At 42.4% G+C, this 27,012-nt stretch overlaps 1 protein-coding gene and 1 pseudogene across 4 annotated transcripts; one reads left to right on the forward strand and one right to left on the reverse strand.

The window, feature by feature from the left end:
• Window positions 1-67: 67 nt before the first annotated feature.
• On the forward strand, window positions 68-26,880 carry NBR1 (NBR1 autophagy cargo receptor). 3 transcript variants are annotated; one of them, XM_082604670.1, is made up of 22 exons: window positions 68-183; window positions 2,859-2,969; window positions 5,852-5,914; window positions 6,631-6,649; window positions 7,437-7,459; window positions 12,973-13,167; window positions 13,495-13,572; window positions 14,070-14,284; window positions 14,767-14,934; window positions 15,587-15,796; window positions 16,673-16,832; window positions 16,927-17,217; window positions 18,040-18,189; window positions 18,682-18,757; window positions 19,285-19,395; window positions 19,652-19,816; window positions 20,045-20,122; window positions 21,065-21,467; window positions 22,227-22,321; window positions 23,011-23,068; window positions 23,827-23,932; window positions 25,046-26,880. In XM_082604670.1, the coding sequence occupies exons 2-22, from the start codon at window positions 2,868-2,870 to the stop codon at window positions 25,217-25,219; spliced, it is 2,940 nt and encodes a 979-aa protein (XP_082460796.1). In that variant the 5' UTR covers window positions 68-183; window positions 2,859-2,867; the 3' UTR covers window positions 25,220-26,880. The 3 variants fall into 3 exon arrangements, with proteins under 3 accessions (XP_082460796.1, XP_082460797.1, XP_082460798.1); XM_082604671.1 differs by having other exon boundaries at window positions 13,498-13,572; XM_082604672.1 differs by having other exon boundaries at window positions 12,973-13,116.
• Window positions 10,557-11,992, reverse strand: LOC309793882 (thyroid transcription factor 1-associated protein 26-like; annotated as a pseudogene). The gene has a single exon. The product of its transcript is annotated as a thyroid transcription factor 1-associated protein 26-like (transcript).
• Window positions 26,881-27,012: the final 132 nt, after the last annotated feature.

Raw genomic sequence — 27,012 nt, forward strand, 5'->3', positions numbered from 1 at the left:
GGTGGTAGTTTTGAGGGACAAGTAGTAAGAACCAATCATCTTGTCGGAAACTCAGCGACGCAGGGGACTAGGCCCTGTCTCTCTCCGCCATGTTAGATTCACCCCGCAGGGATAGCCCCTGAGCTGGCTGCGGACGGTTCTTGGACTGGCTTCGGGCAGGCGCCCCCCGGGGGCGGGAAGCTGGTAAGGAAGCAGTTGCGGTTACCTAGGGGTAGTGTCACGTCGCACTGAGAGGGCTTGGGGAGGTTCAAGGGAGGAACCCTGCAAAGAAGAGGGGCGACTTTTTCCGTGTCTGGGGCCAGCCGATCTTTTCAGTGACCGGATGGGAGAGCTGTTCGTGTTCCGAGGGGCCAAGGGGGCGGATACCACCGGAGGGATGGCGGGTCCGTGGCTTAGAACGCCTGGCTTCTGCTGAAGGACGCCGAGACTCCCCAGCACAAAGAGGGCCTAGGCAAAGAAAACGAGAGAGAGTCTTCAGGGGTTGGTGATACTGTCTTGGGGACATGGAGTGCCAGGAAAAGATAAGTGGAAGACTAGGATGAAGTTTTCAAGAAAAAAAAAAAAAAAAAAGACACTACCCACACAGCCTCCTACTCCCCCTCATCCCACTTTTGGGGAACCTCATAAGGAAGTCTCCTTGGTCAGGGACCTCTGGTATTGGAAAGGCACCGTTTTTCCTTTTTTATCGAACACGCAGCTTTCAGGTCACAAATTTTAACTCCAGGATAGCTTGTATAGGCCTCCGGTGGAGACAGTAATCAAAGCTCAGGTTCCCAGGTCAGATTCATTAAAGGGATTTTTGATATCCTGGAAAAATCGACATAGAAGAAAAGCTGATCTATGCCAAGCAAAGATGAACCAGTGGCATGAACTTAATATAGTGTCAATTAATGAAAACTGAAGGCCGAGGCCCCAGCTACCTGACGTTACTAACTACAGGGACAGAGGGTACTAACGATAGCTTTGGTATTTCCACAAGTTCAAGACTAATGCTCTTGCTGAAAGAATTTTCACATATAAGGCAAACAGAAGTAGGCAGCTCTTTATGAAGACCTGGATATGGTCCAGCTAAACTAGAATCTCCCACTTCCTGTTTTCTCCTCACCAGCCAACCAGTTGGATGAGCTCCAAAGTATCTAAACTAATTTCCAACTGTGTAATTTGAGAAAAGGCAAAGAAGATTAGTTTCCATTAGACTTTAAAAAGTGTGGAAGTGTGTTTCTCAGAAGTTGAAAAGTGAGAATGTGTTTTAGAATATCCACTTTTGGCTGAGTGAATCAGTCACCTAATCTCCCTGATTTTTTGCCCAAGATTCTGGGGAGTTGCCAGGAGTTCTGTCCAAATTTTAAGGACTCCAAGAATTGCATTCCATATGAATGAAATACTAGATGTCAGCAGGATTGGTGCTGGAAACTATTTTGGTGGTGAACTTGGCTCTAGGTAGACACAAAGAATGGAAAATGTTGGAGGATGTTTGTCTTTGGATTAAAAAAAAAAAATCCCTGATCCTCAGAGAGTTCAAGATCGTTTTTAATGACAGTTGTATTGTTTCACAGGGCAGTTCGTTACACTGTGGAAAACAGGACTATTTCAGGCCTTGATTTATTATGATAATAACTTTTATATTTGAGTACCGTTTTCAAAGAAATAGCATACACATTTTTACTTGATCCTTATGATAACATTGTGAGGTTAGCAAAGCAGAGGTTTTAGACCTATTTTACAGATTAAGGAACTGAAGCTCGGAGGTTAAAAGACTTGCTCACACTTACATGGCTAGTAATGTGCCAGAGCTGTGTCTGGAACCCAACTCTTCTAAACCCCTGTGATCCCTCCCCTCATTACACTGTAAACTCCTGAGACTTAATCTTGTTCCTCTCCAATGTCCTGTGCCTAGAGCAGAACCTGGCTCTTTGTAGATGCTTAGTCAAGATTTACGGATGAATATGTTTTTTAAAAAACATACAAACATATTAAAAAGCTGGCCTTTTTCATTACAACTTACGTTTAGATTTAAACCAACTATTTTTTCATAAAGTCAAAAAAACAGTCTAACAACTCATAAGTAATCAATCCTTAAAATTCGTACCTTTTAGAGGTAAATATTCAATTATTTTATGGATGAAGTGAGTTTGGTTAAAACATTAGTTGACTACAGTCAATCCATATTGGGGGGATGGAAGGGTATAGATGAAATGAGGGTAGTTTCGAGTTGATCATTGTAGTTAGATGTTCACTACTCTCCACTTTAATGTATGTTTGAAATTCTCCATAAAAGAAAAAAAGTAGCCTACAAAAAAAACAAAACACATGAACTTCGATGAAGGTTGTTGAATGCTACCCCTGTATAGTTTCTTGGCGAGTGGTTCAGCCTCTAACTTGTTAAATGGATCTAATAGAGAGCCTTGGTTGCTCAATTTAGGAAAGGGCTGCTTTTCCAAGAAAAATATAGACCATCACTTTCAGGCTTTAGGAATGTAAATTCCCCAAGGGTGGAGACCTACATTTACTCATCTTGGTAACCTGCTAGTAAATATGTAGCAGTAGGTATCTTTAATTAAGCAATCATTATAAAGTTCATAAAATCCTAAAGGATTTTACAAATGTTAGATGATTTCTGTGAATGTGGCCAAAATTTACATTCTCTCTGCAAACATATGGCAGTGAGATTTGTTTTAAACCACCCACTAGACTGTAAATAGCAAAAGAGCAGGGACATTATCTTCACACCCACTGCTGTGTCCTCCTAGCCTAGCCTGTATTAGGTCCTCACAAGTATTTGTTGAGTGAATGTTTATGCAGTTTATAGAACTCTTTCTAATGTGTTTTCTCTCTCTCACCCATCCCCTCTTCTCTAGCCCCACAGCATGGAACCACAGGTTACTCTAAATGTGACTTTTAAAAATGAAACTCAAAGCTTTCTAGTTTCTGATCCAGAAAATACAACTTGGGCTGATGTGGAAGCTATGGTGAGTGTTACTTTGTTTTGTTTCTCCATCCTTTAAGCATAAATATTTTTTCCAGAGGTAGCAATTTTTAGTTGTGCTTCCTAGCTGTAAAGTCTTTCATATTTACCATTTCTGGGCCTTTTGGAAAACTATTTTTGACAGGGGCTTGGGATTCGTATAGGAGATGTGCCCTGGTAGAGGAAACAAACCAATTCGTTCTGAGGAGTTTAGAAAGGAAAGGTAAATTTATTTTTTTAAGTGAGATAGGACTTAGAAATCCTGTTTATTTTAGAAACAGCCTGAGGAATGAATTGGTGTGGACTCCACCCTGAGGCCTGAGGTGAATGTTCTCTTGCTTGAGAGCAGATAGGTTACTGTGGTTTTTGAACCACCAAGGATATAATTTGTGTTTTGCAAGAGCTGATCGATTGCTTTTATTGCTAGGTCAGAGGATGAATATCTCAAAGTTGAGCAGGAAAAACTCGCAGGGGTGTTCAGATAGCAGCTCATCTGTCACTTCCGTTGTTGTTTGTGCTTTTCCTCTTCTTGGTTTGCCCTTTGTACTCTTCTGTTTTTGTTTGATTTGCAGTTGTGAATGTTTTACTTCCTGTGTAACTGTGTTTGTCTAATGAAACTCTTTGGTAAAAACCTACTTTTCTCTGGTTATGTGTTATGGTAACCAAAAAGGAAAAGAAATGGTGGAGAGACCTCAAAAGATGATCTGGTCTCATCCTCTGTCTTCCAGGAAAAATATTTCCTTTATACTACCCTGGACAGATAGTTATCCAGAAAGTTGGATCTTGTTTGTCAAATGATCTGAAAATCTAACACAGTTATCTTTTTTTTCCTAGTAGTTAAATGAGCTGACAGCTTGCCTTTTTTCTTTATTGTAAATTTTAAATTACAAAAGTGTAATACATGCCCATTGTAAGAAGTGAAACAATCCAAACATATATAAAGAAAACGTTGGGGGCTTCCCTGGTGGCGCAGTGGTTGAGAATCCGCCTGCTAATGCAGGGGACACGGGTTCGAGCCCTGGTCTGGGAAGATCCCACATGCCACGGAGCAACTAGGCCCGTGAGCCACAACTTCTGAGCCTGCGCATCTGGAGCCTGTGCTCCACAACAGGAGAGGCCACGATAGTGAGAGGCCTGCGCATCGCGATGAAGAGTGGCCCCCGCTTGCCACAACTAGAGAAAGCCCTCACACAGAAACGAAGACCCAGGACAGCGCAAAATAAATAAATAAATTTAAAAAAAAAAAAAAAGAAAGAAAACGTTAACATCCCTCCACTCCCCACACCCTCCACCCGCTATTCTAGCCTCTTTGGGGGTAACCAGTGTTAATAGCCCTGAATGTATTTCCCACATTTTCCATGTTCATACAGTTATCATACCATACTGTGAACATTATTCTACAACTTGCTTTTTAAAAACAAAACAAAAAAAAAACAGGAGAAAAACAAGTAGTGGTTTACTAACATGCATACCTCCTGTATGCATGAGTGATACCCAGGAAAACTGAGTAACTCTGCAGCTTGCTTTTTTTAACCCAGCCTGTATTATACACACTGTTCTCAATGAACAGACAAGGATCTAAGCTGCTGGTGGTGGTAATACAACAATTTAACCATCCCTTATTGAAAGATTGTTTTTAGGGTGTTTTGTGGTTTTTTTTCAATTGAGATATAGTTGACATATCACATTATATTAGTTTCAAGTATACAACATAATGATTCTATGTTTGTGTGTATTGCAAAATGATCACCACAGTAAGTCTAGTTAATATTCATTACCACACACAGTTAAAATTTTTTTTCTTGGGATGACATCTTTTAAGATCTATTCTTTTAGCAACTTTCAAATATACAATATAGTACATATTATTAACTGTAGTCACTGTGCTGTACATTACATCCCCAGGACTTTATTTTATAACTGGAAGTGTGTACCTTTGACCACCTTTACCCATTTTATCCACCTCCCATTCCCTGCCTCTGGCAACCACCAATGTGTTCTCTGTATCTATGAGTTTATGAGTTGTTTATTTCTCTTTAAGATTCCACGGTAATGAGATTATACGGTAGTTCTCTGTCTGATTTACTTCAGTTAGCATAATGCCTCAATTTCCAAAAGGTTGGGGTTCTTTTTTTCCTTTTACCACTATAAAATAAACTACAGGAGATCCCTCTTTGTATATATAATGTTCTATAGGATAAAGTTTCCCAAAGTGAAATTAATGGGTCACCAAGCATGTGACTTTAAATTTTCATGGATACTACTACATGCTTTGCAGAACAATGGTAGGACCCCACAGAAGCACACGACAGTGCCCTGGATCTTTATCCACATTGGATGTCTTTGTTTTTGTTTTTGGCCGCAATACGTGGCTTGTAGGATCTTAGTTCGCCAACCAGGGATTGAACCTGGGCCCTCGGCAGTGAAAGCCCGGAGTACTAACCACTGGACTGCCAGGGAATTCCTCAACATTGCATGTTACAGCTTTAAAAATTGTGTTGCCATTCTGTTGAGATGACATCTCATTGCTTTAATTTAGGTTGTTCTGACCACCATTAAGGTTAAACATCTTTTCATGTATTTGTTAGGCATATCTGATTTCTTCTGTGAAATTTCTGTAGATTTTGGCCCACTTTTACCAGTTAAGATCTTATGATTAGCAGTTGCTTCTTGTGTATTGCAGATATTAACCCTTTGTCTCTCGTGATTTGCAAATATTTTTCCCAGTCTATTGCTTGTCTTTTGACTTTGTTTTTTGTAACCATGTAAAATGTTTAATTTTTATGTAGTGAAATATGTCAATCCTTTATTTTATGACTTCTAGGGTTCTATTACAACCTGCCTTTTTGATAACTTGATCATATAGTGTGTACATTTCATTTGCAGGTAAAAGTTTCATTTGATTTGAACACTATTCAAATAAAATACCTGGATGAGGAAAATGAAGAGGTAAAGTATATTATGGTACCCATGACCCGGTATCCAGAATAGGGATCTTATTTCTCAAGAGGGATGTGGAGCTCAAAAAGTTCAGAATAGTGTTTATCTCATTTGTGTAGGAGTTTAAACATATATGATAATTGCATGTTCTAAGCTGATTTGTGCCATCTGAGATGGAGTTGAGAAATAGGGAAGCGACATTGAAGAAGAAAATCTGAGAGATAACTTTTAAAACTGTATAGTGATCTTATGTTCAACTATATCACAAGCTGCTATTTAGTTTCTAGTAATAAAAATAATAATGACAAACCCTTATTGAGTGGTTACAGTGTGTCAGACTAACAACAGTACTGTTATCATTATCTCTGTTTTACCCATGAGAAAACTGAGGCAAAGAGAGTTTAAGTAACTTGCCCAAAGGCACAAAAGCTTGGAAATAGCAGAGTAGGGTACTACTCATACCCTCTGATATACATACTTTATACCCTCTGGCTCCAGAGCCCAGGCTCCTAGCCACTGTATTATGCTGCTTCTTAACTACCTGAAACCAAGGAGGATATAATAGTTAAGCAGTAAAATTACTTAATTATTCACATTTAGTTCAGATACTGTAAAAGCTGAACACCTGACCTGAGGTTTTGTATCTGTCCTGTGAGGCTGGATATGCTGAATTGCTCAGTTGATGAGAGGTTTATAATTCACTGTTGCTTTTTTTCCTTTTACAGGTATCCATCAACAGTCAAGGTGAGTCCCTAAGAGAACCTATTCAGCTTTATTTAAAAGCCTTAATCTGATCATAGGCATTGGCATTTCCATTTACGTTCAAATCTTGTTGCAGTATTTATTTTAGAGTAGAATTTGGTGTGCAATAAATGCACTCACTTACCCATAGGCATTAGTTACATAGGAGATCTTTATTTTTTAAGTTTTTTGTGTATAGGTTGGTGCCTTGATTGGACCCAAAGGACAGCTTTAATGAGAGGTTCTCTTACATTTAAGATGCTCATGTTTTGAAAAACATGTTTCCCAATTCAACACATTTAACTTGTTTTCCTGGTATCGCTTTTGTCCTTGACTTGGTATATATGTTAAAGTCAAGTTATAAATAAGATGGTTGGTTTTTGGGAGCATGGGGTGCATTTTCCCACAGGAGCAATGTTCTATTTGAAGATGAGGTTCCCAGGCTCGCCCCCAGAAGCTTATTTTAACCAGCTGAAATGAGAGTATTAACACCATCTTTGAACTTCCTTGAGTCCTGAGCTTCACTAAGCCTAGTGTGAGGGAGCTGGATTGAGTTTTTGTAACTGGAAGACTCTAGTAGCAGAGAGAGGGATTTAAGGGGGAGAACTAATCTGCAGGTAGCTTCTATTTATGATGCGGTAAGAAGGGAATTTGTCAGCAAAAAGGTAGTAGCTGTTCATGTGTAAGGACTGTAAGCTAAGAATTCTTAAAAGTAAGAATTGTCTGTGCTTAATAGAATCTTCTGGGCTGGTAAAAAAAAATCACAGTATGTATATTTTTGTCCTTCTAGGAGAATATGAAGAAGCACTTAAGGTAATGATCATTTCATCTTATTTTCAAATACTTTTAAAAATGTTTATGGACTAAAACTTGAGCCTGAATTCCATTAGCCATGTGGAGAAACTAATGACTATAAACACAGCAAAACCCATTTTTAGGGAGACTACAATGAGTTCAGCATACCACGCAGCAAAAGGTACCTCCTAATATAAAGATTCTTTCCAGTATCATTGCATCTCATTGCTGGTCTTGATGCCACTGTACTGGCATTTCAAAATTGAAAGAACTCTCTGAAATGATGCTCTCTGGATCACATTTTTTTTATCTCCTTCCTTCACCTTGTTCCCTATCGAATGTTACACTATAATGTAGAAGAATTTAAGGTATAAACCATCCAGTTACAATCTCTTGTATGTCAGTGATGAATTAAGAGTATTCCTCGAGGTCCCTTATTTAAGGTGTGCTAAGCTGACCTTTCACTGACTATCCTTTTTGAACTTCTAATCCAGGCTGAGCCATTTTCCATAATCACTTTTTGTCTAGGGAGGGAAAGGCAAGATTTTTTTTTAAATCAGGAGCTGGATTTACCCTTCCTGGTTTTTGGTCAGAATTGCTATTCTGAGTGCCACTTGTTTCAAAAGTTTAGCCAATGTCTTCTTGGTTTTTACTCAGAAGTCCTCATTTACCAGCCAGTCTCTTGGTTTTAGACATTCAGGCCCTTTCCTGGTTTCTCTTAGTTGAAATACCCGTCTCTGTTAGTAATTCTTCATGCTTCGTAATTTCCCTCTGCAGGACTTGGGATGTGTGTGTATATATAAGTATATAATATATATAAATATATATAATACTGATTTAAAAATCAGATTCTGCAACGTACATTTTTTTTAATCTGTGCCAAAAATGTGTTTTCAGAGAAAATCTTATTTTCATACTCAGACTTTGTATTGTCACTCATTTGTATAAGTGCACTTCGTTACAGCACGGGCCCTGCCCCCACCATTTGGAAGTGTCACACACACACAAAAAGCCTGTACAAAAGACTGGCTTCCCTTCTTCCTGTGACCTTGACCTCTCCCACAACTTCCTAACACGTATTAATTTATGAAACTTTTTCTCAGCGCAGTTTTATTTTGCATGTCCACTGGATTACAAACTTTATTAAAAAATATAGAACAACAACAAAAAGAAATTTCCCTCTGCCCCAGTTTTCACATGGTCTTCCTAGTTCCTCTTTGCTTTTTTTTAAAAATTTATTTTATTTATTTTTGACTGCGTTGGGTCTTCGTTGCTGCACATGGGGTTTCTCTAGTTGCTGGAGTGGGGGCTACTGTTCGTTGTGGTGCGTGGGCTTCTCATTGCGGTGGCTTCTGAATTCTGAATTCCATTAGCCGTGTTACGGAGCACAGGCTCTAGGCGCTTGGGCTTCAGTAGTTGTGACTCGCGGGCTCTAGAGCACAGGCTCAGTAGTTGTGGTGCACGGGCTTAGTTGCTCCTCAGCGTGTGGGATCTTCCTGGACCAGGGCTCGAACCCGTGTCCCCTGCATTGGCAGGCGGATTCTTAACCACTGCGCCACAAGGGAAGCCCTTCCTCTTTGCTTTTAAGCTGTTCTAACATGATGTCTCCCAACACCCCTTTACTCTTCTCCAATCTTCTGGCTTTTCTTTTTCCATATTCAGAAGCTACAGTAGTTTCATTAAAAAAGTCATTTAAAAACTTCAGAATTCTTCTACCTTTTTCACAGCCACTATTAGTTTACCTATTCTGTCAGAAATCTTGGATCTCAGCAGTCTAGAGTTTATATAAGCCTGTCTTGCCCTAGGAAGCAAAACTTTTTCTACATACATTTTTTTCTGTAGTAACATATAATACTTAAAATTCCATGTCTATATTTTGACACAGTTCATTGTAGTTGTTTCTTGAGCAATTTTTTCCACAGACTCTACCAAATATTTTAGAAAAAGCTTCTTGGTTTATGGTCTAGAATAGGAGTTGGCAAACTATAGCTGGAAAGCTGGCCATATATGTATGTGTGTATGTATATATATATATATATATATATATATATATATATATATTTAAAATTTTTTGTAAACATTGTATTTCATCTGAATTTAATATGATACAAAAGTATTATATGCTTGAACCTGTCACTCAAATAGAAGGTTCTTTCAGTTCTCCAGGCCAACCTTCTTTTAGAGGCAAATAAATAAGAAACAAATCACCTCACACCTGTCAGAATGGCTATCATCAGAAAGACCACAAATAACAAATGTTGGCGAGGATGTGGAGAAAAAGGAACACTTTTACACTGTTGGTGGGCGTGTAAATTGGGGTGGCCACTGTGGAAAACAGTATGGAGGTTCCTCAAGAAACTAAAAATAGAGCTACCATACGACCCAGCAATTCCACTCCAGAGTATATATCCAAAGAAAACAAAAACATTAATTTGAGAAGATATTTGTACCCCAATGTTCATAGCAGCATTATTTACAATAACCAAGATATGGAAGCAACCTAAGTGTCCATCAACAGATGAATGGGTAAAGAAGATGTGTACACACACACACACACACACACACACACACACACACACACACACACACACACACACACACACACACACACACACACACACACACACACACACACACACACACACACACACACACACACACACACACTGGAATACTACTCAGCCATAAAAAAGAATGAACTTTTTCCATTTGCAACAACATGGATGTAACTTAGAGAAATAGGTCAGGGAGAGAGAGACAAGTATTGTATGTTATCACTTATATGTGGAATCTAAAAAGTAAAACAGGGACTTCCCTGGTGGTCCAGTGGCTAAGACTGCACTCCCAATGCAGGGGGCCCGGGTTTGATCCCTGGTTAGGGAACAGATCCCACACGGTGCAACTAAGATCTGGCTCAGCCAAATAAATAAATAAATAAATATTTTCAATAAATAAAATAAACTAGTGAATATAACATAAAGAAACAGACTCATAGATACAGAAAAGAAACTAGTGGTTACCAGTGGGGAGGGACAAGAAGGGTAGGGGATTAAGAGGTGCAAACTACTATATATAAAATAAATAAGCTCTAAGGATATATTTTACAGCATGGGGAATTTAGCCAATATTTTATAATTAAGAAAGAGAAATCACATTATGTAGAGTATATATAGATAATTTGCTTTTACAAAAACAAAATATTTGGACATTTTATATTCAGTATAGCTTAGCAATCCAGTTTCTGTTGACAAATTTAGTTAACTGTTAGGAGGTATAGTACATATTCAAGAAAACTTAATAGCCCGCAGATATTTTAACCTTTAAGGATGACATGTCTGATTTAATTTTGTTTTGTTTTTAAAGAAGATACTGGTAGGAATCCCCTGGTGGTCCAGTGGTTAGGACTCCGAGCTTTCACTGCCAAGGTCATGGGTTCTGTATCTGGTTGGGGAACTAAGATCTCACAAGCCACGTGGTGTGGCCAAACAACAAAAAGAAGGTCATACTGGCCCTTTTTAATAGAGGCTTTGAGCTGCTTCTCTCTCTTTTTTCCTCCTAATTCTTGTTCTTTTAACAGCATGCTTAGCTTGTACCTGTTCACGTCCTTCTTGTGCTGTTTGATTTGATGTTTTCTTTTTATTTTTCTTTGGAATAGCAAGAGAATTTACTCTTATGCTACATTGTTCTTCTGGCCGAGGCTGCTCAAAGCTGCAGTGTTCTTCAGACAAAGCCTGGTCAATACTCTATTGCTCTTCTGGCAAAGGTTCATCCACGTATTCTTCTTACAAAGGCTGGTCAACTTGTTCTTCTGATAAGAACTGGTCAACTTTTCTAGGTGGCTTCCTGAGTCTTTCCTCTACATCTAAGTAGAGGTGTTTCAGATGATCAGGGTATAAACCTGTGAATTGCGATTCCTGTGAGGTTTGAGCCTTCATTTCCCGCTGTAGCAATTTCTTATAATTTTTCTGACTTTTTAGTTTTCTTCAAAATGTAAAGCCTTCCCTCGCGAACTTTCCCCACGAAGGCCTACAGATGGTTGATGGTTAGGTTGCCACGTGCTCTGTTTCACATTCTTATTTCTGAATCCTGCCAGTAAAGCTCCTTTGTTACGTGTCCCTAAAATCCCTGTCTGCCACCTTGCTGCCAACATCACCCTGGCCACATATTTTTATAAATAAAGTTTTATTAGAACACAGTCATGCCCATTCATCATGTATTGTCTGTGGCTACTTCTGTGCCACAGTGGCAGAGTTGAGTAGTTGTGACAGAAACTGAATGGCCTGCAAGCCTAAAATATTTATTATGTGGCCCTTTAAGAAAGTTTCCTGGGTACTTTCTTGGTGGTCTGGTGGTTAAGACTTTGCCTTCCAATGCAGGGGGTGTGGGTTTGATCCCTGGTCAGGGAGCTAAGATCCCACATACCTCACAGCCAAAACACCAAAACATTAAAAAAATAGAAGCAATATTATAACAAATTCAATAAAGACTTTAAAAAAAAAACTAAAAGTTTGCTGAACAACAAGGATGTACTGTATAGCACAGGGAACTATATTCAGTGTCTTGTAATAACCTATAATGGGCAAGGATCTGAAAAAGAATATACATATATATATATATATATATATATATATATATATATATATATAATTGAATCACTTTGCTGTGTACCTGAATCATTGTAAATCAACTATACTTCAATTAAAAAATGAAAAAGCTTGCTGATCCCTGACCTCAGATAATAGCTTTCAGACTTTTTGGACATGGAATGCTGTTTTTAAGTGGAATCTTAAGAAGTCTAATGTGTGAAAATAGATAAAGGAAGAACAAATCTTGTCACTGGGTAACAAGTGGGAGGAGCTAGAACCCCACGGACTTGATCCCCTAATCTCTTCTTGGACGCTGGAGTACCTTCATGGAATCTCAAATGCTCCTTGAAGTAGAGTTTCCAAAATAGGATATTGAAGAAGATGCTCTTCAAAAAGAGGTGACCACTTAAGCATGCTTTCCAAAATACTATTCTTAGTGGGAAGGTAGACGCTTAACTTTGGACATAGCTTTAAGTTTCCTGGGTCTAGAATTGACTTTTGAAAAGTTGAAATTAGAATCCGTAAGTGGAGTCCTACATGAAAACCAGTTAATAGATGGTAACTAGACAAACTGTGGTGATTATTTCACAATGTATACAAATGTCAAATCATTATGTTGTAACCTGAAACTAATATATGTCAATTACACTTAAATTTTAAAAATTAAACAGAAAAGTAGTAACCCAATTAATGAAAACATCTCACCTAATGAAGAGCTACACTAAAACCCTTTTGTTTTTAACAAAACCATTCCTAGTTAACATTCTTGGCAAAGAAACAGCAGACTGTTAACATATTTGTCATTTGATTTAATAAAAGAAGCATGAATCCTGATATTTTCCAGCATATTTTACCACACCTCTTCTGTTCAGGTGTCTTTGAAATTTTATTTAGGAAAGGAGAATCACACAATATTGTTTTTAATTTCATAACGTATGCTCTCAGATGGCAGTTAAGCAGGGAAACCAACTGCAGATGCAAGTCCATGAAGGCTATCGTGTTGTCTACGAAGCCCCACCCCCAGTTGGAGCAGAAAAACGACCAGTTACAAGGACAGGGAAGAAGCCACTTGCACATTATTCTTCACTGGTGAGAGTCTTGGGATCAGACATGAAGACCCCAGAGGAGCCTGCAGTGCAGGTACAAAGGGAATGGACCTGTCTCTGTGATCTTCTAACCTACGTTTCATTGTCTCTAGTCTAAGGTTTGAGCTGTTCATCAAAGATTTGGGAGCTGTTGTGACTGTCTCTCTCTGACTTTTTGAAACTAGTAACAGTGGTTACTTCTGGAGAGGAGCATGAATAGGGTGACATAAAGACTTCGGTTTTTCCTATACTCTTTCATGCTCATTTTTTTGACCATATATTTATATTATTTGGCAACAGAAACCTCAAAGTAATACATTTCAGGAGATTTACTTTAAACAGAAAAAGAAAAAAAACTATCTCCGATTGTGTTTACTTGCAGCAGTTTCCACCTGCTCCACGTGACGCAGACCAGCCTCAAGACAAGCCCCCAGACTGGTTCACAAGCTACCTAGAGACAGTGAGTGTTCTTCCTGGCTTGGGTTTTAGCGGCAGTGTTGGAACAGGTGGAATGTGGAAGAAACAGAAAGCTAAATCCAGATGGCTGCTGCCTCTGGTACAGGTGAATGAAGAGTAGTAGCTAATAATATCCAAACTAGAGCAGTTCCAGTCAAGAAAGTTCCTAGCTTTTACAATAATGTACTAGAAAAAGGGGGGAGTTTAATTCTAAGGATGTAAGGGAAAGGGACAAATCTCTGCGCTTGAGAAGGAAGAGTTAGAAATTTACCCATCAGTGGATTGTTCGGTATTTGATTTGGGCCAGTTTAGCTATGGAAGGAATAGACCTTTTTTTTTTTTTGCTTCGTTTCTGTCCCTTCATTCAGTAGCTATTACCTGTTTATTATGCTCTTATGTTATACCAGAGATGGTGAGGTTTCAGGTCTATTTGATATTTTCATGCCTTTTTCCAATCTTGGAACTGAGGGGTTTTCTCCCCCCGTCTTCTGTGTATTCTAGTTCAGAGAGCAAGTGGTTAAAGAAACGGTTGAGAAGCTTGAACAGAAATTACGTGAGAAGCTTATCCTCCAGAATCCATCCTTGGGTTCCTGTCCTTCAGAACTCTCAATGCCTATTTCAGAGGAAACACTGTTTTTGCCAGAAAACCAGTTCAGCTGGCATATTGCTTGCAGCAGCTGCCAAAGGAGGATCGTTGGTGTGCGTTACCAGTGCAGGTAAAGCAGGAACTTGGCAATGAATAGCTCTTAGGAGAACTTAGAGTAGGTGGGCCTTCTAGCATTCGGGAGGGAAAGGGTGTGCTCACCTCTGAGCGTCATCCATAGCAGCTCTGGATTGGAAACAAGCCACTCTTCACCCACAAGAGAAAATAAGCATTTGAAGGGTATTCAGATTGTGGTGTTCATATATACTTTTGAATTAAAAGAGCCAAAATTAAGTTCCCCAAAACAAAACTGCATCCCCAAGGATTATCTCCATATTCCAAATGCTTTCATATCGTTTTCTCCCGTAGATTGTCCTTTGAAATAGATACAGGTGAAGTGTTATTATCCTCATTTTATTCATGAGGATTGAGACATGGCATGGGTGGGTGATGAGCTCAGGTTCCCACCTAGCTGTTAATAGAGCAAATAAGGAAGTCTGGGTCCCTATCGCCCAACCTCAGGTACTTCCCACTGTTCCTTTCTTTTCTTCACAGCCTCTGCCCGTCCTACAATATCTGTGAAGATTGTGAATCGGGGCCATATGCCCACGACTCCAACCATGTCCTGCTGAAGTTGCGGAGACCTGTTGTGGGCTCCTCTGAACCCTTCTCCCACTCGAGGTTCTCTACCCCTCGTCTTCCTGCTGCTCTGGAACAGGCCAGGTAAAACCATATGTGCATGGGCTGCTTGTCCTCTGTTTGGTTTCTTTGTTTTGGTGACAGGGTGTGAATCACAAGACTACAAATAGTCTCCTAGGAAATCCCTGGCTGTCCAGTGGTTAGAACTCCACGCTTTCACAGCAGGGGCCACAGGTTCGATCCTTGGTCGAGCAGCTAAGGCCCCACATGCCGCATGGCGCAGCCAAAAACAAAACACAAAAACAAATAGTCTCCTTAGTTCCCACTCCTTTCCAGTTGATGTGCAATGATGGGGATAATTATCCTCCAAAGCTAATGAGATGGAAATGAGAACTACAGAAAGAAATTAAGGAACTAACCTAGAAGCTGACGCTGATGGAGACCACAAGTGGCTCAAAATAGCTTCAAGATTTTTAAAATATTTATTCATTGATTTATTTAGGCTGCACCGGGTCTTAGTTGTGGCACTCAGGATCTTCACTGTGGCGTGTGGGAATTTTTTTTTTTTTTTTTGTGGCATGCATGCGGGATCTAGTTCCCCAACCAGGGATTGAACCCGAGCCCCCTGCATAGGGAGTGCAGAGTCTTACCCACTGGACCACCAGGGAAGTTCCTGAATAGCTTCAAGATTTGTTTGTGAGATTTGTTTTTTAAGACTGTGTTTTTTATCTCACAGGCTCCAGAAACAGGTTGACAAGAACTTTCTTAAAGCAGAAAAGCAAAGGTTGCGAGCTGAGAAGAAACAGCGTAAAGCAGAGGTCAAGGAACTTAAAAAGCAGCTTAAACTCCACAGGAAGATTCATCTGTGGAATTCGATCCATGGGCTCCAGAGCCCCAAGTCTCCTTTGGGCCGACCCGAGAGCCTGCTGCAGTCTAACACCCCAATGTAAGCCCAGGGCCAGGGTGGGAGCCAGGACTTTAGGTCCAGCCCTCTAAAACTGGAACTTAAGCCTACTTCTGTCTTATATATTGGTAACCCATAACACCCAAACCCTTAAAACTTCCCATTTTCCGATCCTAGTGTTCTTTTTTTTTTTTTTTTTTTTCTTTTGGCGGTATGCGGGCCTCTCACTGTTGTGGCCTCCCCCGTTGTGGAGCACAGGCTCCGGATGCGCAGGCCCAGCGGCCATGGCTCACGGGCCCAGCCGCTCCGTGGCATATGGGATCCTCCCAGACCGGGGCACGAACCCGTATCCCCTGCATCGGCAGGCGGACTCTCAACCACTGCGCCACCAGGGAGGCCCGATCCTAGTGTTCTTAAAGGGTGGTTTGGTAGTTATCTTTGACACTTGCTTTGTTGCCTTCTTCAGAAAAACAGAAACCAGGAAGGTTCAGAAACTGGCTGGTGTGACCTCTCTTCACTGGAGGCAGTCTGGATTTGAAGCAAAAGAAGCAAATATTTTAAGAGCCCAACTCTTTAGTTAATTTATGGACCCTTTTAGTTATCCTCCCCATAGTTTTTTAGCTTAGGAGTCAGGTCCCCTTGGGTTTTTTTTTGTTTTTTGAGGTTGTTTTTTGGGGTTGTTTTGGGCGTGCGGGATCTTAGTTCCCCAATCAGGGATTGAACCTGCGCCCCCTGCAGTGCAAGCACGGAGTCCTAACCGCTGGACTGCCAGGGGATTCCCATTGTTATTATTATTTTTAAGTCAAGTGCATTGGTACATCCTCCAGGGTCACTGTCTGCGTCTCAAACCACAGTATTGGGTATTCAGAAGACATCACACCCAGCAGCAAGTGATTAAATATTTGAATTTCTGTTCAGGCTCCCTTTGCAGCCCTGTGCCTCAGTTATGCCAACCCTCAGTGCAGCATTTGTGGATGAGAATTTGCCTGATGGGACTCACCTCCAGCCAGGAACCAAATTTATCAAACACTGGAGGATGAAAAATACAGGAAATGTAAAGTGGAGTACAGACACAAAGGTATTTTTCCCCACAAAACGTGAAGATGAAGTGATTTGAGGTGGCAGTGTGTTTAACTGACAGGCTTTCTTTCTCTTGTCACTATTCTTTTCAGCTCAAGTTCATGTGGGGAAACCTGACTTTGGCTTCTACAGAAAAGAAGGATGTTTTGGTTCCCTGCCTAAAGGCCGGCCATGTGGGAGTCGTGTCTGTGGAGTTCATTGCCCCAACCCTGGAGGGAACATACACTTCCCATTGGCGTCTTTCTCACAAAGGCCAGCAGTTTGGGCCTCGGGTCTGGTGCAGTATCATAGTGGATCCTTTCCCCTCCACAGAGAGCCCTGATAACATTGAAAAGAGCATGATCAGCTCAAGCAAAGGTGATAATCTCACCTGCCAGCAAGAGGTGAGCATTGGAAGGGTGACTAAAACCAAAAGAGCCCACTCACAGCTGGTGGTTCTTCCAGAAGTCTGGAGAAGCCAGCTTCTCCCCTCCTTCGAACACATCGTGTGCTTATATTGGGCCTAGTCCTCAGGGGCTTTGTTTGCATGTCCTTCGCATCTTGGTGCAGGCGTCCCTCAGTGCTTTCGTATCTCTGTAGTGATGTGTGGCCAGCCTCTGTGCTGCATGAGGAAAGCAGAGCTGCCTGGCCTGTGGACCTGCTGAGCTGATGCCTTTGCTGCTTAACAGTCATCTCTCCTGTATATCCCTTGTGTATGTTTCCTAAATACTAATGAAGTCTTACCCTGGTTGTTACTTGGTGCACAGTTTTTTAAGGCAGCTTCCCTGTTTACTACTTAAATTTAGTTACCCAGTGTTAATGTCCTGGTTTTGACTGTTGTTTTTATGGTTAATCTAAGCTATTGTCATTAGGGGAAGCTAGGTGAAGGGGGTAATTAGTAAACTCTCTGTACTGTTCTTGTAACTTTTCTATAAGTCTAAAATTATAACAAAACAAAAAGTTTTTGCACAGGCTCCGGACGCGCAGGCTCAGCAGCCATGGCTCACGGACCCAGCCGCTCCGCGGCATGTGGGATCTTCCCGGACCGGGGCACGAACCGGTGTCCCCTGCATCGGCAGGTGGACTCTCAACCACTGCGCCACCAGGGAAGCCCAACAAAAAGTTTTAATACATGCAGTGCTTTTGTTTTTAGGGAGGCAGCCGTCAGTTTGCCTTTTGAGTTCCGTTGAGGGCCTAAAATGTGTCCCAATGGTTTCTCTCCATAGGAAGCTCTTCTTCCGGCTAAAGAAGAAATTCCACCTGGTGAAACAACTGAGCAGACAGAAGGGACAGGAACCTGCCTCCCACAGAAGGCCCAAAATGCTGCCAGCGAGAGGGAGCTCTACATCCCATCTGTGGACCTTCTGACTGCCCAGGTGGAAGATTGAGCACTTTGAGGGGCGAGGGACAGAAAGCCCTGGGGAAAGAGTTCTTAACTTGTTGAAGAAAAGGCGGTAGAGCCATAGGTGGTGCCCAGGAAGTTAGAGATATGCCCACTCTGATCTAGTCAGATGCACTGAATGGCAAAATCATCACCAGTGGAAGCAGGCTTCTAAACTAAATGTTTCGTCTTTGAATTGGGAACTTATCTTGTGCTTCCCACAACTTCCCTCTAGTTGCCTCTTCTTTTCTGCCTAACTGGTTCACCTTCACCCCCATTGCATTTGCTCTCTTTCCTGCCATTTGGTTATTTGAATGCCTACTTCCCATTTAACTCTTTTTGTTTTCACTTGACTGAGGTGAGGCATGAATTTGAACAGAGTTGAATCTGGAATGATACAGAACTCAGTGGCCTGCAGGACCCATCAAGACAAAACGTGGCTCTAGCGTGTGCTGCGAGTAGCCTAACCTTGCGCCTTTTTTTTCAGGACCTGCTGTCCTTTGAGCTGTTGGATATAAATATTGTCCAAGAGTTGGAGAGAGTGCCCCACAACACCCCTGTGGGTAAGAATGTCGCTCGGTCCACCTTGTTTATTTTATTAACAGGCCCCAAAATACTGCAGCCCTGACTCTAGTAGTTAGTATTTTATTCTGAGGAAATAGTTGGCAAGGATTTCTCCCACAGTGTGATATTAAAACTGCACCCATTGGTTCATTTTCCTTCCTCTCCCTGTTGTCAGAGGCAACAATACCAGTTTGTGCAAAGTTTCCCCACCATAAAGGGACCCTCTTCTCCATTTTTCTCTGGATATTTGTGTCCCTTTGTTCCTTTGCATTCATGGCTCTGTGTCTTGGCCATGGTCTTCCAAAGCCAAACAACCGTTTGTGATCCTTCCTGCATTGATGGATCTGTCTGAGATACTTGTGTGCCTAATGGTCTGGAGAAATTCTTTAGATCGCCTTGAAGTGTACCTGGATTTATTTTAGCCATGCGGGAGGCAAGAAGCCCATGAGTTGCTGCTTCTGGACACTGACTGTTGATGATGTGATGCTTTTTCGTGGTTGATGGTTCTCCTGTCTTCATTCTCCAGATATGACTCCCTGCATGTCTCCTCTGCCACATGACAGTCCTTTAATAGAGAAGCCAGGCTTGGGGCAGATACAGGAAGAGAGTGAAGGGGCGGGATTTAAAGAACTTCCTGGTAAGGGGTTAAATATTTGTAAAGTATCTGCATCCCCCCTTCCATACCACACCCTGTTGTTACACGTACCCCCTACTAACCTTACCTTGCTGTGTGAGTGGGTTTTCTGTAGGATCTCATTTTTTGAAGTCTCCTCACCTTCACATGGCACCGATAGCCGCTATTCCTTGGCATCGCATCAGCATGGGTACATGACTGGAGGAAGATCTTCAACACTGTAAACACCAATTGCAGACAAAGTTCATGCCTTTTTCAGATTCCACAGTGTCAGTAAAGAAGAGGGCTGAGAACATTTCTTCAGTGGAGGAAGCAGAAGATGACCTGAGTGGGACCCAGTTCGTGTGTGAGACTGTAATCCGATCCCTTACCTTGGATGCTGCCCCGGATCACAAACCACCTTGCAGACAGAAGTCCACGCACAGTGAGTGTCCCTGAATTCCGCCCCCCCACACTGAGGTGACGCCTGACTGGTGACTGCCAGACCTGAGCAGACAGAAGTGCTCTTCCTTACTGAGAGTGGAGATCGCGGGATCTTTGTTAGAATTCGGATCATGGTGGTTTCTTTGGGCTCCACATGTGCTGCCTGACCATTTTATTTATAGCATCAGGAGCAAAGCACCCACCATGACTCATTTCTGTACTTCTTCAGGGGCAGAATTTCAGTTACACGCCACAGAGGAACAGCAGCCTGTTGTGCTGCCTGGATTCTGCAGTAAGGAGTCTTCTTGTAAGTTGACAGAGCCCCTCAGCAGAGACCCCCCCCACTGGCAGCTGAGTTGTCTCCTTTCTCCAAGGGCAGCAGTCAGGAAATAGTGGGCAGAAACAGGAGCACCAGACTAAGTTTCTCAAGGTTAAATTCCGCTGTCATAAATCTCTTTGTGGCAGAAATTTCTAGATGTCAGATAGGTAGAACCACTGTCATGTATTTCAAGTACTATCCAAAAACTCAAATTCTACTACATCAAAATAATGTGAAAAAATGTCTTGTGTTTATTATAGTGAAATTTGACCTATACCTTTAAGCATGATTTATCTCACTTTTTCATTTATATATCTATATTTAAACTGTATATTTTTAAAAATATATGTATTTCCTCACACATACTTGTGTACAAATGCATAACAAAAAAGTCTGGAAGGACTTACGCCACAATGTTCACAGTAGTTATCTCTGATAAGATTATAGGTACTTTTTTATTTCTTTTTTTTTTCCTCATCCATGTTTGCCAATTTTCTATCATGACTACTCATTACTTTGCAAAGAAGAGGAGGAAAGTAGTCATACAGTCCTTAAGTATTTACCACCAAACATTTTCTCTTCTTATAGCACTGTTAGCTAGTATATCAGTTTTGATTTGAACCCCTCTCAGTATGTTAACCGTCACGTGAAGAGGAACAGGGATGAGGCCTCCTTGTTTTAAGATTCATAGTGTTCTCAGAAGCCTCGATGTTTCTGCCAATGTTGTTTTTGTGAACTTTGGTTCTGTTTGGCTTTGCGTAGGTTTAGAGTATGGCCGTGACTGTGGTTTCAGCAGCCCTTCCCTCTGGTTTGCCCCCGTCCTCTGGGTTTCATAATTATAGCTCATGACCTACAAGGCTTGGTGGGGTAAGGGTAGCACAGGGGCTGCTTTTAGCTTATACCTTAAAGTTGGTTGCTTTCATCCTTTAGTGAAATTTGCCCCACCCGAAGAGGGACCACTTGGAGACAAGAGGGAAGAGGTGGTCCGTATTGTTGAAGAAGCAGCTGTCATGGAGGAGGAGGAGGAGGAGCTCAAAGATGAAGTTCAGAGTCAGTCTTCTGCTTCTTCGGAGGATTACATCATCATCCTGCCCGAGTGCTTTGACACCAGCCGCCCCCTGGGGGACTCCATGTACAGCTCTGCCCTCTCACAGCCAGGCCTGGAGCGAGGGGTTGAGGCTGGGCAGGAACCAGTCGAGGCTGGGGAGAGACCCCCTGGAGGGGAGAACCAGCCACAGGGGCACAGCATCAATGACATCCTTATGACCTCACAGACTCTGGACACAGTGCCCCTGACCCCAGAGGTGGTAGGGCCTCCGCCACGGCTGCCCAGGTATCATCCACACCCCGCTCTGCTGGGCTGTTCTCCAGAGGTGGAATAAAGAGAGAGGACTCAATCTGATCTCAAAACCTGTTTCCTTGTCAGCAAGGGAAGAGTCTATTTCCCGTAGTAAAGTCTGATGAATAAACGTTGTACTTCCCAGTATTTGTGTATTCTCGATTTAAAGAAATACTTGTTTCAGTTAACCTTAATTATCTGAGTATAAGCTTATCTACTTATGTTTTGATCATTCAGAGCCAGTTTTTAAACACACACATCCCTGGACCTTCCTCCCTGTCCTGTTGACTCATGGGCAAAGGCAGCACAAACTCTCCTTCTAATCCAAACAAAGTAGAATAAGAAGTTTAATCTGTTATGGAAACGGCTATACTGCAAAACCAGATAGAAGTTACTGTTTTCTCTCCTGGTTCTGTCTGTGTCACTGCTCTCTCACAGTATGGACAATGGTGGAGCCTTGACTGTAATTTCAAACATTCTCCCAGGGAGCTAGGTATTTTCTTTTATCAGCACCACTTGATACAGGGGAGGCGACCAGACTGAAGCCAGTCTTTCTCGCTTGCCTGTGGCTGAGGAGGGAACCAGAAGAAGGACGAGCGCCTCTCACCTGACCCCTAAATTCAGACGTGTGATCCGGATCAGAATGTGAAGCCTCTGTAGAGGGCTTGGCACTGCTGTGGTCTGTGTGCTGTTTCTCCACGGTTACTGTAGGCGCCTTTTCAACTCACTTTCAATATTGTGTCTTTCTGAAAGGAGCCCTCCGTATGCACAGCAGCATGGTTCCCCAGGAGTGGATTTACCCGTTACCGAACCAGAAGTGTCTTCAGTCCCTGATCAGAGCAGAGGAGGTAATGACCAGCCTGAGCTTTCTCTGTTTCTGTGCTCCTTTCTAATGGAAGCAGCTATAAATAGGCGCTCTATCTTTGTGATTCTTGGCAGTTTTTAGAAACGTACCCTTTGACTTTTTCTGTGCTCCTGCCTCATACTCTTTCTGTTCTATCTTCTAGCTTAATGTTTATTAAACGAGATCCCATAGAGGTTGGCATTGTGCTATAGTGGAAAGAACACAGGCTTTGGGGCCAGACTAGTCTAGGCTCCAGCCTCAGCTCCAACTTTCTTCACCGTGTGACCTTGCAGTGGTTCAGCAGGGTTCTAAGACCTACAGGTCTGTTTCCTTATCTACAAAATAAAGAGAATAGCACTTTGAAGTTGTGAGTAGACCCTCAAAGTCGCTTTCCTCTCGTCCTCAAAAAACAAAACCTGAAAGTACTTAAGAACTAATAAACTATTGTGATAGGATTATAGAATTAATTTTTCTGAGGCACTAAACACTCACCTTGCATTGCATTCTGGACAGTTTTCTTTAACATTTACTTAAACCACCTGCAAAATTTCTCAAATATTTAAAAAGGAAAAAAAAAAGACTTTAAACATTGCAATCAGATTGCCACCTGCCTCAAAAATAGCCTTGCAGTGAGTTAGGAAACACCAGGTGTTTATGGATGCTGCATCTAACCAACAGCTCTTTTGCTTTTAGAGCTCAGAGGCTCATCAGGACTTGTAAACAGCAGACAGAAGAGCTATGACCACTCAAGGTAACTGGGGCTTCCTTGTGCAGCCTCTCCTTCAGAAGCAGATGGATATCCTAGTACTGCCTCCGCTTCCACGAGCCTCTCAGAGCATGTGCCACCTGCCGAGAGCGGAGAAGGAGAGCCCGCATTCCTTCCTGTTCTTATTTCTCCTAAAGCTTGTGAGCAACACTGAGCAGAGGGCTAATGGTGATGTTTAATAAGAGTGTTCACATCCCAGACCAGGAGGAAGTTCCCTCAGATTCAACCCCTGCTTAGTACCAGAGAAGAAGGCAGGAAGGCCCAGCCCGCTGTGCATCTTTATAACGTTTCCTTAGACACACCTGCCTCTCTGCTCCCAGTCATCTCAGAGCAGTGTCACGGCGGGCTCCTCCCTACGTACAGCGTTCAGAAAATCACCTTTCCTTTGGGAGGTGTTAACTCTGAGATGAGAACTGAGCGTGCAGACTGCCAGTACCTCGGTGTGCTGCTGAGCACATTAGTTTCCAGCTGGGGCCGAAAGCTGGCACGCTAACCAGGGTGATGTGCTTTCTGCAGTGCCCATACCTTGCAGCAAGCAGTAAGAGCTGGGCCCGACCTCAAGCCCAGATGTGTAGCTCGAAAACTGATAGGAAAATAGTCGCACTTTCCTTTTACATCTGATTTTTTTCTCAGGGAAATCTCATTTTCTTCCCAGGATTAGAGCCCAGATTATCCATAGGAAGATAAGGATTCCTAAAGAAAGGATTGTTTCTTTAGGGAGACATTTGGCTTTCCCCCCGCAGGCACCACCATGGGAGCAGCATTGCTGGAGGGCTGGTGAAGGGGGCTTTGTCTGTTGCCGCCTCTGCATACAAGGCCTTGTTTGCCGGACCACCGGTCACTGCACAGGTCAGTGTATGTGTTATTTTCCTGAACCGAAGCCAAGTCACCAGTGAAAACAGTGGCGTCTGCCTGGGTTGGAGAGAGTAGCATGGCATCATAGCAAGCATGAGCTTTAAGTTTAGTCTTTAACACACAACTCTGCCACTTTCCAGCGGTATGACTTGGGCTGAATTACTTAAGGGAGGAAAGAAAAAAGACCTAACGTTGGTCGCGGACCTACTGTGTGGGGGGTCGCTCTCCCAGGTGCCAGCACAACAAGGTGACTCAGACACCAGTTCCTGCCCAGAGACAGTGGGAAATAAGCAGACGGACATTTATCTGTGAAACTTTTGAAAATTGCAAAGCACTATAGAATTTAAAGAATCTTCCATTCAATTAAGAAAACAAAAACAAAAACGTTTATTGTGCAGCGTGAGATGCTGTGCCAGTGTTCTCAGACCAGTGGAACACCTCAGCCTGGTGTCGGCCCCATGGTGGGGCCAGGGAAGGCGTCCTGGTAGATGACGCCTGAGCTCAGTCCTAAAGGACAAAATGAGTGTGTGCCAGGAGAGAGGGTTAGAGAGGGCACTGTAGACAGAGTAGCCAGTACAGAGACTTGGAAATGTGAACCTGGAGGGTGAATTTGTGCCAAGCAGAGAAAAGACCAATGATGTAGGTGGGATGCTGTGTTAAGTGATTTTGGATTTTATTTTTAAGACCCGTGGGAGGGACTTCCCTGGTGGTCCAGTGGTTAAGGCTCGCGCTGGCTATACTTTCTTCCCGTTTCCCATACTTTCTTCCAATTACCATCTCTTCTCTTGCGTCTTCTTGCCCCATCGTCACGATTGCCTTTAACTTCACAGGGTTTCCAGAGTTTGTTAGCATCTTTTCCTTCATCTCGTTCCAAAGACAGTTCACTAGTCACGTGGTTGAGGGTGCAGACATACCTAATCCAAAGCAGGGCCTTCGCAGTCCTTCTTATCCCCTCAGAAGACCCATCAGTATTGGGTGGACAGGAGTGCCATAGCCTTGCACCTGATTACCTAGTCTTTTGAGTAAATCTGGAAGATGAGTATGCCTTAACAAGATAAACACAGATTATACAAAAAACGTTGTTCTGCTTTTCTTGACTCTACACAGCCACTAGTTTCCGAAGATCAGACAGCGGCCCTGATGTCCCATCTCTTTGAAATGGGCTTCTGTGACAGGCAGCTAAACCTAAGGCTGCTGAAGAAACACAATTACAACATCCTGCAGGTTGTGACAGAACTCCTCCAGATCAACAACAACGACTGGTATAGCCACCGCTACTGAGGAGTGACCTCGTATTAAACAACTTTGCCTGCTGCTCAGAGACGATCTTTATTCTGTTTTGGGGGAGTGGGGTGGAGGCCCTTGCTTGTTTTTTAATCTGATGAACCTACCTAGAGCCCGTCATTGAACGATCAAGACAATACCTGCCTTGCGGTATTTTTTTGGAGCAAATGAAAGGCCAGAACTTAAATCTTCACGTTAGACATTAGATGAATCGTAGGAAGAGCATTTTTCAATTGATCTGGATAAAACTCTTCTCCGTTTTAGCGCATTGAAAAGTGCAACTTAAACTTCCTATAGAGGCATTTTTCTTCCTGCTTGTATTGAAGTTGAGTATTTTTCTTTGCTTAATGTGGATGTTTTTAATGAGGGTATCTGTTAATTGTCAGTTTATAAAAGAAATTAACCTTGGAAGTTGTTTTCCAGAATTATTCTCATAATTTTTCTAACCTATCCCAAGCTTCATAGCTGTATGAAGTATTAAAATATGTATGGTATTAAAATAACAGCCAGGGCGCGATGGGAGTTTTGTTCCTCTTCCCTTCTCAGGGAGAAAGTCGTTCCCCTGCAGGTCTTAGTAACCGGCGCTGTTGTTTTTCAAAAGAGCCCCAGTGATGCGTTTAAAGAATATCCACCTTCTGGTCTCCGCGCTTCTGAGAAAGGAGCGGGGAGTGTGCTCACTGACCCAGCAGCGCCTGTTGAGCAGTGTCTGTTGTAGCAATTTTGCATACATTTTATTTTATTTAAGGGAGAAAATTTAGGTAGTGTGAAATATTTTGCTAATGCTACAAAGAAGGAAATAAACTCTTCTATTAAAGGGAAAAGTCAATTGAACAGTTACCCTTTTTCTTTATGTCGGGGGTGGGGGCAGGTCTTCTTTACAGTAGAGTGGGCGGGAGTGTACAGGAACATGAGAAAAGTGAAAGGCAGGCTCCTGTGTGAATCTCGGTAAAGTTCAGGGGTGGGCAAGTGAGTGGGTGTGAGGCTTAGGAAATCCTGATGGCCTCCTGAATGTTTGCAATCTGTTCAAGAGAACCTAGAATGAGAAAAAAGAGGCGGGTGTTTTACAAGACTTGGATGGGAGCAAACTCACTGAAAAAGTTTTGGTTTAACCGCAGGGTGAGTGAGTGGGAAGGAGCTTGCTTACAGGGGTCCCGGTCCTCACTCTGTTTTACAGAAGGGAGTCTTGGGTACAGCTGGTAAAGAGGTAACAAAAAACACTACAGATTTTAGTCATAAAAATTATTTGCAGAAAAAGAAGAATCTGACCCCCAGCCTGAAGGGGGAAGGATAGTAAAATAGTATTACTTAACCTGGTTTGGTATTGTAATGAATGGTGAGCTAACTTAATCATTGGCCATAATGATGTTTATTTACAGTATAACTCTTGAATGCTGTTAAATAAGCCAGGATTCAGACTGCAAGCCAACCAGCGTGTTTATTACTTAAAACGTTTTTATGGGGGGCCGGGGGGGCGCTTCTGGGTAGAGGCTGAGCGGCAGGGTGTGCGTAATTAATTCGGTTGATTTGGGACGGGATCTGTCTTGACCATGTGAGTTGTATTGTAGGGGCCCAGGAGGGCCCTGGGGTCCGGTCGTCTGTCCCATTGTACTTGTACCCTAACCGCTTAAAGAATGGTGAAATAAACTTTGAAACTCCTACCTGGACTGGCCGGTCCTTTCGTCCGGAACCTCGCGTGGCCTTTGAAGAACCGAGAAGTTTCCTGGCCGCTGTGTCGAGAGAGGCCGGCCCTGAGAGGGAGGGGCGGGTCCGGAGGAGCCGGGGCGGAGCTT

This window comes from Mesoplodon mirus (genome assembly GCF_964341445.2).
Source record: "Mesoplodon mirus genome assembly, chromosome: 18".
In the NCBI taxonomy this organism is placed as follows: Eukaryota; Metazoa; Chordata; class Mammalia; order Artiodactyla; family Ziphiidae; genus Mesoplodon; species Mesoplodon mirus.

What these genes read in the sequence shown, in the direction of transcription:
- NBR1 (XM_082604670.1), top strand. Translation starts at nt 2,868, where the DNA reads ATGGAACCACAGGTTACTCTAAATGTGACTTTTAAAAATGAAACTCAA. An exon ending in GCTGCTCTGGAACAGGCCAG is followed by an intron (nt 14,935 to 15,586) that starts GTAAAACCATAT and finishes TTTATCTCACAG; the next exon opens with GCTCCAGAAACAGGTTGACA. An exon ending in ATCTCACCTGCCAGCAAGAG is followed by an intron (nt 17,218 to 18,039) that starts GTGAGCATTGGA and finishes TTCTCTCCATAG; the next exon opens with GAAGCTCTTCTTCCGGCTAA.